The sequence below is a fragment of the Papio anubis genome, chromosome 12 (genome assembly GCF_008728515.1).
Source record: "Papio anubis isolate 15944 chromosome 12, Panubis1.0, whole genome shotgun sequence".
Lineage (NCBI taxonomy): Eukaryota > Metazoa > Chordata > Mammalia > Primates > Cercopithecidae > Papio > Papio anubis.
Genome location: NC_044987.1, coordinates 48097703 through 48114801, shown reverse-complemented (window position 1 = coordinate 48114801; position 17099 = coordinate 48097703). Strand labels below are relative to the sequence as shown.

Below are 17099 nucleotides of genomic sequence, written 5' to 3'. Positions count from 1 at the left end.
TACAACTCAGAAGACAAAGGAAGAGTGACATAGTTGACAGAAATGCAAGAAAACCAATACATTTTATGATAAACATTTCAGGTAAATTGGTACACCTGAACTACATGGCTTTTTTCTTCATTATTCTCTCAAAAAATGAGACTTATTGTTTTGACTGCTACTTCGAAAATCCTACTAGAAAATTCAAAGTACAAATCTAGGATTAAAAATAAGAACTAAAATCTAATAATGGCATTTTCCGTTGAAAATTATTTAAATTTTATTACTAAAAGAAAGACTAAAGTTCTGAAACAAACAGAAAGTCTAAAAAGAACCAAAGGAAAGTTCTCACCATACAAATTCTTTCTTCATGTTGTTTTTAAAAAAGCTTCATATGAAAACATGAGAGTAACTCAAGTAATTTCTTAACCCAATGCAAAAATCATGTTACCAGACTGATATGAAATGATATGTGTTACTTTCAATTTGCGAGGTTAACTGGTCTTAGTCTGAGGAATTAGCTTAAAACATAATAAAGTGATTAAAATATAAAATATCAATAATCAACCCTATGAACTGGCATTAGACAGAGATGATGCAATTTGATGTCAGATATTCTAGGTTTGAGTCCCAGCATTGCTACTACATGCTTCACAGTGCTATTGTTAGGATTGAGCAAATTAATACAAAAGTATCTTGTAATTATAGGCCCGGCACGGTGGTTCATGCCTGTAATCCCAGCACTTTGGGAGGCTGAGGTGTGCCGATCACTTGATTTCAGGGATTCAAGACCAGCCTGGTCAACACGGTGAAACCCTGTCTCTACTAAAAATACAAAAATTAGCCAGGTGTGGTGGCATGCATCTGTAGTCCCAGCTACTTGAGAGGCTGAGGTGGAAGAATCGCTTGAACCCGGGAGGTGGAAGTTGCAAGTGAGCTGAGATTGTGCCACTGCACTCCAGCCTGGGCAACAGAGTGCGATTTTGTCTCGGGGGAGGGGGGAAGAGAAAAAAAAAGTATCTTATAAAGCATCATATAAAACAATGCACTATCATCTTCAGGAGAACTTTTGACATCATAAACACAATTCTAAACTATGCAGTCACTGTCATTATCTTAACAGATGCTGACATTTATTGAAGGTCAGAAACTATTTCAAGAATTTGCATGTATTAATCCATTTAATCCTGATACTAATTCTATGAGGTTGATATTATGATTAAACCCATTTTATAGAAAATCAAATCAAGATAAAGAGAAATTAAATAGCTTGGAACTTGAGCTGATTTCATCTACTCCCTCAGAAAAATCACTCTTGCTCTTTGTCCTACAAAGAATGATGTACCTGCTTGCAGCTGTAGAATCTTTGATTTTCTTTCCTTCCAAGGAAGCTAAGTGTTGTTCCAAAGCATCAAGAAGACTGCTGGGGGCCTGCAATTGTACAAATATTAAGAATTTCATGATAATTAGGCCACTGGTCAAATTAAATCAAGTATCATCTAATCAGAGAGCAACAAAAATAAACAGGTATGTTTTTCATGTACTAATTAACAGTGGAGTTTTAGCTACTTAATGAGAATGACAATGTTACTTTTATTATAGAAACATGACCTAGTTGGAAATATTAAGAAACATTACCAAAAACGTTAAGAACAGAAAGCTATGTAAACATGAAACATTTTTTTAAAATCTTGCAAGTACTTAAATTTTAAAGTAAAACCATACTCCCAAAAGCTAGACATACTACTGAGCATGCAGAAGGTACTTAATAAGCACTGCTGAGCAACTGAATGTGTTCAAACATGACTCTGGAATAATTATTGATAAATGACACTGAACACTGGCATCAGGGAAATGAAAATGAAAATCACAATGAGATACATCTTTTCACTTACTACAATGACTAAAGTTAAATACATTAGCAATATCAAATGTTGGTGAGCACATGGAACAACTGGAACTCTCATATATCACTAGTGGGAGTTTATCACCTTGAAAATGGATTAGGTTGTTTTTTACAAAGTTAAAATACACACCCACCTTAATGACCCAATTCCATTCCTAACTACCCCAAAGGGATAAAAACTTATCTCTGTAAGAAAAGACTTAATGTTTAACGTGGCTTTATTTACAACAGTCAAAAACTGCAAATAATTCAAAAGTCCATCATTTGGAAAATGGATAGACAAAATTATGGTAAATATTATTCAGCAATAAAGAAGAATTAATGGTATATTCAACAACATATAGACAGCTCTCAAACAATATGATGAGCAAAAAAAGCCAGAATGCAAAAGTAAATACTTGTATGATTACACTTACATTAAGTTTAACAACCAACAAAATTATGCTATTAGAAAACAAAACAGTGATTGTGGAGGTGGGTAAGAAGTGACTGGAAGGGGGCATAAGGATTGGGGAAGTAGAATTTTCCTATCTTGAATGATGTGTTGGTTACACAAATGTTTATCAAACTGCACTGAAATGAGTATTTACCTTTTTTTAACAGAAGACTATTTTAAACTCAGGCTACAGGTCAAATCTCAACTTAATATGAAGAAAGCTTTCAAAAGGAAACCTTTTCAGTGTGCAGACTAAGAACTGTCCACTAGAAGTGAAGCAAATGCATCGGTAGCGTTTACTTACCCTAAATATTCTATAGGATTTGAGATACAGTTTCTGGATTACAGGATCTAAAAATAGTTAAAGGGGCAATACCTACTAATTTCTCTATCATTTATGACTTTAACAACTTCTTTCATCCACTATTTCCTCTATATACCAGGACCTTAGCCCAAGGGAGATACAGTAGAAAACCATTTAAAACCAAATACTACATTGGAAGATGAACTTCTTTGTTGAAATGAGAGTACACAAGCACTTCCTACAGCCCCAGCAAAAATGTTTGCTAATCAGCAAGCAAAGCACTGTCTTTAGAGCTTTCAGAAATAAGGACGATGTTGATGATAGTGGTTAACATTTAAAAAGCTCTCCTCACACAACAGGTACTGCGCTAGCTACCTTGTAGTAGTCACTGAATCTACGAAGCAGACACTACTGGTATATCCATTTTACAGATAAACAACCTGAGACAGTGAAGATTAAGTTATCTGTCCAAGATCACATATTTGATACACAACAGAAGCCAAGATAGGGAAGGTATCTCTGACTTTAAAGACTACATAATTAACTACTATGGTACCAAATCCTAAACTGAAACTCTGGTCATAGAAACTGTAGTTTATCTTTTTTCTGAAGGGTTTAAGCTGTGGCTTACAAATAAAAATATTAAATTACCAAGTTATGATAAGTAAGACAAACCATTTCTAAAATCCCTTCTAAATATATCTGGCTATTCTTTAAAAGTCAAATCCACATGACAAACAGTGAGGAGGCTGGGCACAGTGACTCACACCTGTAATCCCAACACTTTGGGAAGTAGAGGTGGAATGACTGCTTGAGCCCAGTTGTTTGAGACCAGCCTGTGGAATATAAGGGGACCCTGTCTCCACAAAAAAATTAAAAAATTAGTTGGGTGTGGTGGCATATGCCTGTGATGCCAGCTACTAAGGAGGCTGAGGCTAAGGATTACTTGAGCCTGGGAGGTTGAGGATGTAGTGACCCATGATTTTGTCAATGTGCTCCAGCCTGGGTGACAAAGCAAAAGCCTATCTGTTCTCCCCCTCCCCCAACAAAACCCAAAGAGTGAAGAAAATGTGATGCTTTACACCTTAAAAGAATATATAATAACAACAACAAAAAAAGAGTAAATAATCTCAAATTTCCACTCTTCTGCATTACCACCATCTTCCCTAAAGTGTAAACAGCTTTGTTTTATTCACTTTTGAAAATTTTCTGGATCACCCAAAGAATGCCTGGTAAGTTCCCTTTGCTCAGAGATCATCAATACAGAGGAAAAGAGGAACAGAGGTTAAAGAATCCTATTCTAATTACAATAGGGTGAATATTAACATACACAGAAACATGATGATGGCCTGTAACTTCTACATCTATCCCGAGGACAATGAATTTTAAATAAAACATAAGGGAAGCACAACAAATGGGGTGGGTAACAGGGGAATCTAAAGTTGCCAAATCATTTTATACTATACGTTATTCAAGCAATGACTTGTCTCATGTTCAACCCAGAATAATGTGCTTGCTCTTAATAAAGCCAATTTATTTCAAGTGGACATATACAGGATTCTTTACTTAGATATAACCCAGGACTAGATTTATTGCATACTCTTAGCCTTGACATTAGAGGGAAGAATCAGAACAATTGAGTACCGAGAAGCTCAGTAATAACTGTTAACAAGGCATTTAAAAGATGTCCTGGAGGCCGGACGCGGTGGCTCACGCCTGAAATCTCAACACTTTGGGAAGCCTAGGTGGGCGGATCACCTGAGGTTAGGAGTTTGAGTTCAGCCTGGTTAACATGGCAAAACTCTGTCTCTACTAAAAATACAACAATTAGCTGGGCATGGTGGCTTAAGACTGTAATCCCAGTTACTTGGGAGGCTGAGGTGGGAGAATCGCTTGAACCCAGGAAGTGGAGGTTGCAGTGAGCTGAGATCACGCCACTGCCGTTCCAGCCTAGGCAACAAGAGCAAAACTCTATGTCAAAAAGAAACATAAAAAAAAATGTCCTGGAACAATTCAAAACAAGGTAAAACAGATGTCAACAGCTGACAGAGTTGATGGAAATGTTACAAGGATAGTTTATGCCAGGTACTTTCATTCTTAATACTCAGTAAAGAAAACAGAGAATAAGCCACAACAACCAGCAGGTATGAAGTTTGTTTCCTAGAAACTTTTTGATGATGATGATGATAAAGACAATATTAAAACAGCCAACATTAGTTGAGTGTGCTTAATGCTCTAAATTTTTTTTTTTTGGCATTAACTTATTTAATCCCCTGAACTACTTACTGTATGAGGTAGGTACTGTAGTATCTTCATTTTACAGATGATGAAACTGAAGCTTAGAAAGTAACTTCCCCAAAGTCACAGGGCCAGCTAATGGCACAGCCGAGACTGAAATCTGAACATATCCCAAACCCTACTCTCTTAATCTAATATTATGTTTTGAAGTTTATCCCTATTTAATTCTCCCAACTGAGTCAAACAGTCAAAGTGGAAGTTTAAAACAGGAAAAATAAATACTGTATAATTCTCTACCAGCAGAATAGTGAAAATTGTTTTTCTAAATATCATTTTCTAAATTCAGGTTCCAAAAAGTTTTTTTTTAAATGATGATGATGGGAAAGAAACAGTGATTGAAGAGACTGAATAAATGGTATGACAGTGGGTAGGCCACAAATGTAAGTGGCAAGCAGATCATTTGATGTGGTCATAATGTTAGAACAATCTTTAGGAATACATCAAAATGTTAAAATTGGTCAAAAACTGCACTGATCCCTTTGACAATGGGGGCTACATGTTACTTATCTTAATACTCTTCACAGCTCGTACACAACAGATAGTGGATTGATATTTTAACAATATACTTACCTGTGAAAGGTCTGGTATATCACCTCTGTCAATTCCAACTTGCTGTAAGAAGAAGCATTGTATTTAATAAATTATAATAAAAATGTTTTATAAATAAAATTTGGAAAAATGACATCACGGCTAGTACCAGTAATATTTTAAACAGACTTCTTAAGAATCAGGAAGATATTTAATCTCCAAAAATACTCAACATTTCCAATGGCTTAGATATTATTTGGTGGCCCTAGAAGTTGTTAACAGTAGGGAAACTAGAGTTGGAAAGTCAACAAATCTAAGTTACCATCCCTATGTCTTCTGAATACCTATATATAAGCTACCTTGTCACAATCTGAAAACTCCCGTCTTCTATGTGTAATACGATAAATATGTTAAGAATGAGAAAGCCTGACCATGAACAAGTTCTTTGATGGAAAACAAAAAAAAAATTTAAGAAACAAACCTGAAGACATCAACTTTGTCTTTCTCCATAAAACATGTTTTCCCTAGAAATCACCATAGATAACATTTTTAAAAACTCATGTTCTGTCAGGTAGGCCAGGTTTACAAAAATGTCAAGTGATATCTAATCAGGATATAACTGTCTTCACAAAGCAATTCCAATACACTTTCATGATGCTCAGGCCCTAGGCAATTTCTAGTAAAAAAAGATAGAAATGGTTCCCGTGTATTCTAGCATCCAATTAGAAAACTATTTTCTGTCCCATGGCTGTGTTTCATTTTCTAATCAGTCTCCCTTCCTTTTGTGACCTCTCAGGGGTTGGTCTCAGAATGATGTCAGTAGAAAATCTGATAAAGGCCAGATACACGGTGGCTCACACCTGTAATCCCAGCATGTGGGGAGGCCGAGGTGGGCGGATCATGAGGTCAGGAGATCGACACCATCCTGGCTAACACAGTGAAACCCCATCTCTACTAAAAATACAAAAATTAGTTAGGTATGGAGGCAGGCACCTGTAATTCCAGCTACTCAGCAGGCTGAAGCAGGAGAATCGTTTGAACCCAGGAGGTAGAGGGTGCAGTGAGCAGGGATCACGCCACTGCACTCTAGCCTGGGAAACAAAGCGAGACTCCGTCTCAGCAAAAAGAAAAAAAAAAAACCAAAAAACCTGATGAATTCATTATTACTCAGATGTTACTAATCACTGCCTGATATATATGTCCTCTTCAAACATGTTTCAAGACGTTACTCTTGCCTTCTTCCAGGAACTAAGGCATTCTAATTGAACTGCAAGCCCAGAGACAGTCTCATAACAGAATATTTTAAGGCAAGGGACTCTTAATATTTTTCTTAAATCATATGGAGCAGGCTGGGTGTGGTGGCTTATGCCTATAATCCGAGCACTTTGGGAGGTCACAGTGGGTTGATCACTTGAGGTCAGGAGCTCGAGACTAGCCTGGCCAACATGGTGAAACCTCATCTCTAAAATCAGCTGGGTGTGGTGACGGGCACCTGTAATCCCAGCTATGTGGGAGGCTGAGGCAGGAGAATCTTGGGAGGCAGAGGTTGCAGTGAGACGAGATCATGCCATGGCACTCCAGCCTGGGTGACAGAGCAAGTCTCTGTCTCAAAAAAAAAAAAAAAAATCATAGATAGCAGAGAGTCTATCCCACCTAAGAATAACTTAACAGCAGATCTGGAGTACAGAAGGGGGCTTACAACTTAAGTTTGGGCCGGGCTCCGTGGCTGATGCCTGTAATCCCAGCACTTTGGAAGGCCGAGGCCAGCAGATCACCTGAGGTCAGGAGTTCAAGACCAGTCTGGCCAACATGGTGAAACCCCGTCTCTAGTAAAAATACAAAAATTAGCTGGGTGTGGTGGCAGGCACCTGTAATCCCAGCTACTCGGGAGGCTGAGACAGCGGACTCGCTCAAACCCAGGAGGCAAAGGTTGCACTGAGACAAGATTGCGCCATTGCCCTCCAGCCTAGGGACAAGAGCAAGACTTTGTTTTTAAAAAAAAAAAAACAAAAAAAACTTAACTTTTAACTACAACTACCAAATACAAAGAACATAAAAGGCCAAGAGGGAATGTCAACAAATTAAAACTTATCTAAAGAATTTACTAGAATCACAGCATAAACACCACCTTCTTGTTTTAATATGTGACTGACCCTTAAAAAATGGAAAGGATCTTTCTCCTTGAAACGGCAGATTAATAATAAACCTATTGTCTGATCATCCTGTTCTGTCCGATTGCTTCTAATATAGAATCACATATCACCACAGTAATAAAGCCTAGAATCACTAACTTGCTAATTCCAAAGTAACTACTTTGACATAATTGAGCAAATTATCCTAGGAAGAAATCTTTGGTGGAGATGGGTAGAGGCTGGAGAATGGGAGAACAAACAAACAAAAAAACCCTTAAGAACGCCTCTGTAGTAGCAAGATAATGCCTGCAAGTATTACCACACTTGCCTTCTGTGACAATTTCAGAAAATTATTTTTAAGCAGAGCCGCAAAATTAGATTATCCTATTACCTACATTCATGGTTTTCACAATCAAGGATAATAAATACACAAAATTCATTTCTGTTGGTGAAAAAAAGCTTTTTTTTGAGACAGAGTCTCTTGCTCTGTCGCCCAGCCTGGAGTGCAGTGGTGCAATCTCGGCTCACTGCAACCTCCGCCTACCAGGCTCAAGTGATTCTCCTGCCTCAGTCTCCTGAGTAGCCGGGATTATAGGTGCCCGTCACCACGCTTGGCTAATATTTGTATCTTTAGTATAGATGGGGTTTTGCCATGTTGGCCAGTCTTGAACACCTGACCTCAGGTGATCCACCCACCTCCGTTTCCCTAAACACTGGGATTACAGGTCTGAACCACAGTGCCCTGCCAACGAAAACATTTTGAACTATGTGGCTCCAGCTGTCTCACTGAAAAGAAACCTGCACTGATACTGGATATTCTCTACCACATTTAACAATAAACATTCTCAAATATATGATTAATTCCAACCATAAAAATCTCTGGCACTACTGTATGTCACTTACTCAATTTTATAGAGAAGTAAACAATTTAAAAACAGGTAACTTTTCAATACTCGCTACTGAATTAAATATACAGCATATATTTTATTCACTATTTTATCATATTCATATCTTGGTACAGAATTCAATACAGCATAATAGTATCACTGAATACTAAATTTAAGACATTTATTTTATTTGGATAGTAAGTGATGACTTCAAAATCCATACTTACAGACAAAAAGGCAAGTTAGGAGACAGTCACTTAAAGATAGTTTACCTCTGCAACTTTGAGGAACTCTGAGATTCTTGTCATCCTAGTTAGGAACTTCTTATAGATGTCAAGACCTTCTTTGCATTGGTTCTTTTTCATATCAAAATATTTTTCTGACAAAATAAATGTAAAAATTCTTTTGTTCACATCAAAATATAACACCCAAAAAAGGAAAAAAGAGTAGGTAATAGCTCCAAATAGGTCTCTAAAGGAACATACACACCCTGCTAGAAAAATATCAGTGTTAAGCTAGCTTAGGTATTTAAAGCAAATTAGAATAGAGTTGCTATTACATTAAAAAAATAAAAACATTACTTGACCCTACTCATATTCCCAGTCTGTGCCACAATACTTTGCCTCACAATTACCTAAGTATATATTTGTGTGTAAACACGTATCACACTTGACCCCGTTTAAAACAGCACTAACATCTATTTCCAATCTTCTTACTAATAGTGTATTATCTAAGATAACAACTTAACCATGCCCAAATGTCACTCAGAAAGTTCATTTAAGTTTAATGTATACATAGGAGTAAAGAGGTTAATTTATACTAATTATAGTATGGAAGACTATGCCTTCCAAAGCTTTATAAAAAAACCTTTATTTTTCACTTGTGAAAAAATAAGCCAAATTTCCCTATCCTATACATTAAAGCATCCCTGAGTAAGTCCATGTTACTTCAGACTATAAAAAACAGATTTAAATTTTTTAAAAAGTTCATTATGGAGTTGATTATGAGAAAATAATATTTTTCTGGGACAAAAAAAATTTTTTTTCCATCTTTTTTTATTGTGGTAAAATACATATAACATAAAACTTACTTTTTTTTTTTTTTTTTTTTTTTTAAACAGAGTTTCGCTCTTGTTGCCCAGGCTGGAGTACACAGGGAAGATCTAGGCTCACTGCAACCTCCACCTCCTGGGTTCAAGCAATTCTCCTGCCTCAGCCTAAAACTTACTACTATCTTAACCCAGCTAAATTTTAAAGGCACTTTTATATTTCTAAAAATTAACAAAATGGGTAGAAAAAACATAGATATATCTAAAAAATAAAGTTCAACTTGCTGAACATCCTGGGTATAAAAGTATGTAATCACTTGCAGAAATAATCAGGTATAAAACTCTTCTCTCCAAATTAATTGTTACAATGAATGAATATATCATAATAAATTTTTAGACAGCTTTAAGTAACAACTCAGTCAATATTATTTATCCATATGACACAAGATAAGAAATGTTATTAAGCTACAGCAGTATTTACCCAACAAATTAATAATTCCTTCATTGTATGCTGCAAACAGTCTAATGGCATCTTTGAACAGGAGCATGAAGGCAGCATTTATTACCCCATTTGTAAGTTCATTGCTATTAACCTGGGGAAAAATTGGAAAATAAAATTAGCTAATCTTAGGTTTTAAATGACACAAAAAGACTTCCTTCAAATTAAAATACAGTAAATTCCAGCATTAGGCAAGTTAGTGAAAAAGACATTTATTTTCTCTAATACATACATAAAGATCCTAGTGCAGTAGCTACCATATAAATAAACATTATTTATTATTATTATTAAGTTTTGCTGTAACCAAATAATTGTACTCATTTGACTAACAAGAATATTGGAAATATTTTTAGTTTTATCTCAAGGAATAAATAAAAAAGATAAACCAAATTAATTCCAAGTTCTTTTTTAGCACATGAAAATTAACTCGTTGTTATATACAGAAAAACTAAGCACAAAATTGAATGGCAAACAAAAAACTGGTTTAAAAAAAAAAAAAAAGTATCTGCAGACCATCAAGTAGAGTTGCTGTCCATTATATAGGGAGAATTCTAATAATAAATAAAGTAAATGAAAGCAATTTATAATATAAAAAATACATATGGACAATAACATATGAAAAGAAATACAACTTCACTTATCAGGTAAATTAAAATATAATAATCAAATCAAATTACTAAAATATCCTTTCCTGAACATCAGACTATATTACTCAGTGCCCATAAGAATGAAAAAAAAAGAACACAGTAGCTCATGCCTGTGGTCGCAGCACGTCGTAAGGCCGAGGCAGGAGGATTGCTTGAGCCTGGCAGTTTAAAATGAGACCAGCCTGGGCAACATAGCAAGACCTCCTCTCTACAAAAAACTAAAACCAAGAAAAAGTAGCTGAACATGGTGGTGTACCCCTGTAGTCCCAGCTACTCAGGAGGCTGAGGTGGCAGGATTGCTTGAGCCCAGGAGTTGGAAGCTGCAATGAGCTATGATCACGCCACTGCACTCCAGTCTGAGTGACAGAGAAAAATGCTGTCTCAAAAAAACAACAAAAAAAAGATGAAAAAGCAAAAACAGACACCTGTTGAGTAGTGGCTCACCCTTTTGCAATAGAAGCAATATTTATTAAAAATGTAAATGCTTATATTATTTGAACCACCAAATTCTTTTTCTGGGTGTTAACCCTATTGAAATAGGTTTACAAATGGAAACACACACACACATACATACACACACACACACACAGAGACAAGAGACAGAGAGAGGAGAGAGAATTGAGTGCAGCACTGTTTAGGTTAAAAAAACAGAAAAACTAAACATCCATCAACAGGAGGATCAGATAAATTGTTATATATAACAAAGTACAATATGGACATTGAAAAGAATAAGAAATTTTATACAAATACAATATATTAAGAAAAATATGCATGGTTGGACACTGAGCTTCTATATAAACCAAAATAATGTTGAATAACTGCATCAATACCCCATGCCTTCTAGAGTAGGGGTCAGCAAACTTTTTTTTGTAAAGGGTCAGATGGTAAGTATTTTAGACTTTGTGGGCCACACAGTCTGTCACAACTTTTCAACTCTGCTGTTGTGACATGAAACAGCCATAGATAATATGTACCAGTGAGGCTGGCTGTGTTCTAATAATACTATTGAGGACACTGAAGCTGGAATTTCATATAATTTCCACCTGTTACAAAATATCATTTAATTATTTTCAACCACTTATAAAACATACAAAAATAGGCAGTGAGCTATAGTTGGATAATCTCTGTTCTAGTCTATGAAATACCTGTAAGATTTATTGAATCTTACAGTTTCAATAGTGTTGAAGTTTACTCAACACTTACTATGTGCCACGTTAATAGGCAATGGGGGTACAACAGAGAACAAAAGAGACCTAGTTCCTGTCCTGAAGAAGCTTAAAAACTAGCAATTAAACAATTTAAAGGAAAAATCTGTTTCAGCATGAAACTGTCACAGTTCCATTCACTAACTTGCACTCACAGTCTCTAAAACAAAATGTCAAATAAATAATAAACAAAACATTGTAAGATAGATGCCAAAAAAAACCAGAACAGAGTTGAAAATGCTAACTTCTAACATATTATAAATAAATGACAAAGCTGGCAGCTTGGATGAAGTCATGGTCATTAAAATAAAAATTCCAGGGAACACAATGCCCTTGGGCAATAGCTACATAACAGGCTATTATAAGTGCTATTTAAATTTTTTCTGAATAACTGTCACGCTTCGAGTCCCATTAAATAGACAAAAACAAAATATTAAGTTGGCTATTCATTTAAAAAATACCCCTGTACATTTTTAAAATCTAAAAGTCATTATTAAAAGAAAATATATTTTCAGATCAATCCTTTCACCACTTTAGCTTGTATATCTTAAAATTCTAGAGCCAGAGAAGCACTAAAGAAATCCAAAACAGTCATAAAAATTTAAAAAGTAATTTGACTTGAGACTATTTTATAGAAAATCCTTAGCCATATAGGATATCAGTGAGAAAAACTAGAGTCTGTGAAAACTTGAAGTTAAAAATTCTCATTAATTATAATGACCTAATTTTTTAAAATCTTAAATTACAAAAGCATAAATCAACTTACATTAAAATCAAGAAGTGCATCCATTTGATTCTGAATAATTGGTACAGTTTTAAGGAGTTTTTCTGTGTTCATTGTTCTCATAACTCCATCAGCCCTGTTACGGAAAAAAAAAGAGAAATAAACAAATGAATCTGCAATTAAATCTACATTTCAAACTCCCCTGGTTCTCTACTAAAACAGAGAACCAAGTTGCTATTAAATGCCACATATTTTTAAGTATTATGAAAACTAAAGCAGAAATCATACAGGAAAAACAAAAACAGGCAACATAATATGTTAAATGTCAAGGTACTCATTTAGAACTAAAAAAGAACATAAAGCATGAACTATAAAAACAAAAGTTTACATTAAACAGCAAGGTCTACAGCACACTTTTCACATGAGGAAATGATCTGATCCTCACAAACATTGGTGTGTAAAGAGTAGTTTTACCATTTTTTAAAAAATTACAAATAAAATAATCGTTTGCCTGAAGTCACTAAACAGTTAAACACTCTGTAGGCCAGGAGCTGACAAAGTCTTAGAGCACTGCTTTATTTACAGTATTTTATTCATGACCCAACAGCAATGGCTTTTAATTCAGAAATGATAACTAAAACCACTTCACTACAAAATAAAGAACAATTTTACCAAGTCATTCTAATCTGGCTATTACACAAGAGATACTTTCAGTGGACAGTCTTTAATAAAATAGTCTGTTAAATATTTCCAAACAGGTATTTCTAAAGATAGAGAAATATTAGCGGCACCAAAACAGATTTAAAAACTACTACGTGAAAGGTACTAGGGCTAACGTACACAGCTAATATTAAGAGCTTATTGTATATCACATTTAGTATTACTCAAGAGATTGCCCTATCATTTTCAAATCCTCATAAAAATTCTACTGATATTCTTATTCCATTTTACGGTTGATGAAATTTTCAGTTCAGTGAGGGTATATGACTTGCCTAAGATCACAGAACTAATCAGTGGTAGCGTCATTATGTAAACCCAGGTGTATTAAACTGTGACTAATTGTTTGACTGAGTAACAAGGCATTTCCAAAAAATATGTCAGGTTCCCCTAATTTACAAATGATCTATACTTATAAATGGCTGTTCTACCCTACGATAAACCATGAACTATGACCTCAGATGCCAAAAAACAATTAAGCTATAAAAAGCAACAATTGTGCTTTGCAGGACACAACAAAGTTTAATAAACAAATACTGGACTACCTTAAGCAGTCACCTATTGATCAGCTTCGGCCTAATTCTCCCCAATGTGTTAACTTATGGATGCCTGTTTCCTCTCAAGTGCTAAACAGCATTGGCTGGAACCAGCTGCTGGAGCTTGGGATGAGGACACCATCCCTTCTTTTGCAACTCTTCTTACTGAAGTCACTTTTTTACCTCCAGTTACTTCTTCATCACAGAAGATTTGAACATTGGCTCAGTCTTTCTTGTCTTCATTAGCTTCAACATCTATATGGACAACCAATCCAACATCTTGATGTCAAAATTCCTGATTCTAACCTTACTGCCCCCAGAAACCACAGCATCCTAGCCCCATCCCTGAACGAAAAAAAAAAAAAAAAGGTAAAATTCAGACACCTTATTCCGTGACAATTACCTGTTAACCTTTCAGCTGCTTTGGTCACATACCCCTGTGGCAAAAACTATTTGACCTCATCAGAAACTTCAATGTTTCAATTCCACCACTACCCACACTGATCCTTTCTCATTTTTACTTTCTTCACCTAGCTTAGAATTCCACAGATCATTATTATAATCACTCCCTTACAAATACCTTTAACTTTCTTGCACCTCTTTTCTTCCCTGCATGTCAGTCAACTGGCAAATTAACAATCCTGGCTGAGCAAACACCTAACTAATCCATGCCTGTACACATATAGCTGAGTGCTGGTAAAGAAAACGGCACAACTGGACAAACTGGCAAAACTATAAACTCATGATCATCAACCTCAAATGAATACTCAACATTGCCAGCAATCCTCTTAGCCTTCTCTAATAAAATCCTCTCCTAAGCATCTTCAAGTTTTCTTCTTCTCTTTCCTTGTCTCCTTACACGAAACACATCAGCTCTCAGCTCTTAACTCCCAAAATATTTCATTCTAGAACAGAAAATAACAAAAAGCAATTGTCTGGTCTTCTTGCCACCCAAACTATATTTCTATTTAAAAATAGTTGGCTAAGGCTGGGCGCATTGGCTCACGCTTGTAATCCCAGCACTTTGGAAGGCCGAGGCGGGTGGATCACGAGGTCAGGATTTTGAGACCAGCCCGGCCAATATGGTGAAACCCCATCTCTACTAAAATATACAAAAAGTGGCCGGGCACGGTGGCGTGTGCCTGTAGTCCCAGATACTCGGGAGGCTGAGGTGGGAGAACTGCTTGAATCTGGAAGGCGGAGGATGCAGTGAGCACAGATCACGCCACTGCACTCCAGCCTGGGTGACAGAGCAAAACTGTCTCCAAAAAAAAAAAAGTTGGCTTTTACCTCATGTTTTTCCTACCGTGGTAGACTCCAAATGAATCCAAGATTAAAATATAAAACACTGAATCCATAAATATATCTGATGAAAACATAATAATTAATCATTTTAGCTCACTGAGCTTGCTTGAAAGATAAAAAACATAAAAACGAAGATAACGGTTTTGATCACCTAAGACTGTAAAGCTTTTAACAATGTTAAAAAAACAGGGAAAAATACTCATAACCTATAACATTTTCCTAATACACAAAAAGTTCATTTGTTAAGTGTTCGTTACATGTTAAGCATTAGATACAATATCCCATTTAATTCTCACAACAATCCTAACAGAAAAGTACTAATTAACATCATAATTTTACAGATGAAATAACTCAGAGCTTAAGTAAGGCGTTCCCAGTTTTGCCACAGCATACTAGCACAGTAGAAAGGGTTATGAGTGTGCCAAGATGTTGACCCTTTTTAACCCTTTAGCCTCAAGTAGTCTCTTGTATAAATAGTTATCAGTTTGTGTGCCACCATGTGAAAGCAGTTTAGCAAGCTGACAGATATGTAACAAAATATCCTTGTTCTTAGAAAATATTCACCAAAGTATTAAAAGATATAAACTATAAAAGGCATCAGGTATGTAACCCTCTCTCAAATGGTTCAGAAAAAAAATGTGTGTGCGTGCCTGTGTGAATATACACAGAAAGAGAAATGCAGATGTGGCAAAATGTTAAAAACTGGTGGTTCTGAGTAAAGTATACAGATGTTCTCTAATATTCTTGCTACATTTCTGGAAGTGAAATTATTTCAAAGTAACATTATTTTTTAAAAGTCAGTAAACCAGCTAAAGTATCTCACTGAAGTCCCTCATCTAATTGGTATGAAGCTAGAATTCAAACCTAGATTCGTCTGACTAAAAAAGCTTGTGAGTTCTTATCACTATTCAACACAATGGAAAAGAATGAAAAACCCAATAGAGAAGCTGTCAACGGACATCAAAAGACAATTAATAAAACAAATATGGCATTCAAAAGAAAGAGGGAGTGTGCTCAATATCACCATTTATTATTCAATCAGCTAATACAAAATGAACACATGAGATGCATTTTTCATGATGGAAGAATACAGAATAAGCCAATAATTTGGTATAACTTTTATAAAACATAATTTGGTGTTTTCTATTAAAATGTTAAATGTATATATATTTATCAATGACCCATCAATTTTAATAATTTATTCTATAGAAAAACTCTCTTAATGCAACCATAAATAAAAGGATGGTCAATCCATTGCTTTTATAAGATTAAAAAAAATGGGAATAAATCAGATGTACACCTGCAACATAATTCTACAGCCATTCATAAGAATGAGATGGATTGAGGCTGGACGAGGTGGCTCATGCCTGTAATCTCAGCACTTTGGGAGGCCGAGACAGGTGGATCACTTGTGGTCAGGAGTTCAAGACCAGCCTGGCCAACATGTCAAAACCCCATCTCCACCAAAAATACAAAAATTAGCTGGGCATGGTGGCGGGCACCTGTAGTCCCAGCTACTTGGGAGGCTGACACAGGAGAATCGCTTGAATCCGGGAGGTGGAGGTTACAGTAAGCCAAGAGCACACCACTGCATCCCAGCCTGGGTGACAGAGCCAGACTCCATCTTAAAAAAAAAGAATGAGATGGATCTATGTGTACAGACATTGAAAATGTCCAAAATACACAGGAGGAAAGAAAAGCAACCTTCAAAGAATCTGATCCAATTTTTATGTAATTTCCTATGTGCCTTTAAATACATGTTTTTATTTACACCCACAGAAAAGATTAGACACACTAAAATGTTAACATTTTCTATGAATTAGGATGGTATTCTTAATTTTTTTTAAGTTTATTACTTTTGTAAATATAAAAAATTATCTTAATAAATCAAACTTCACTACTTACAATGAGAGTCCTCTCCAAAAGGCGTCGCCTACTGAGGTTTTTG

General features: G+C 35.6%; 1 protein-coding gene across 22 annotated transcripts in view; it reads right to left on the bottom strand.

Moving 5' to 3' along the window:
- The window catches only part of PICALM (phosphatidylinositol binding clathrin assembly protein), a 111697-nt gene that overhangs the window by 44534 nt on the left and 50064 nt on the right, over positions 1-17099 (bottom strand). For all 22 annotated transcript variants that reach the window (XM_009187053.1, XM_021926399.1, XM_003910506.3 and 19 more), the window contains 5 exons: positions 12636-12729; positions 10000-10111; positions 8743-8849; positions 5494-5535; positions 1325-1410 (listed from right to left, as the gene is read on the bottom strand). In XM_009187053.1, coding sequence (XP_009185317.1) covers positions 1325-1410; positions 5494-5535; positions 8743-8849; positions 10000-10111; positions 12636-12729 — 441 coding nt within the window. The remainder of the gene's footprint in view (positions 1-1324; positions 1411-5493; positions 5536-8742; positions 8850-9999; positions 10112-12635; positions 12730-17099) is intronic.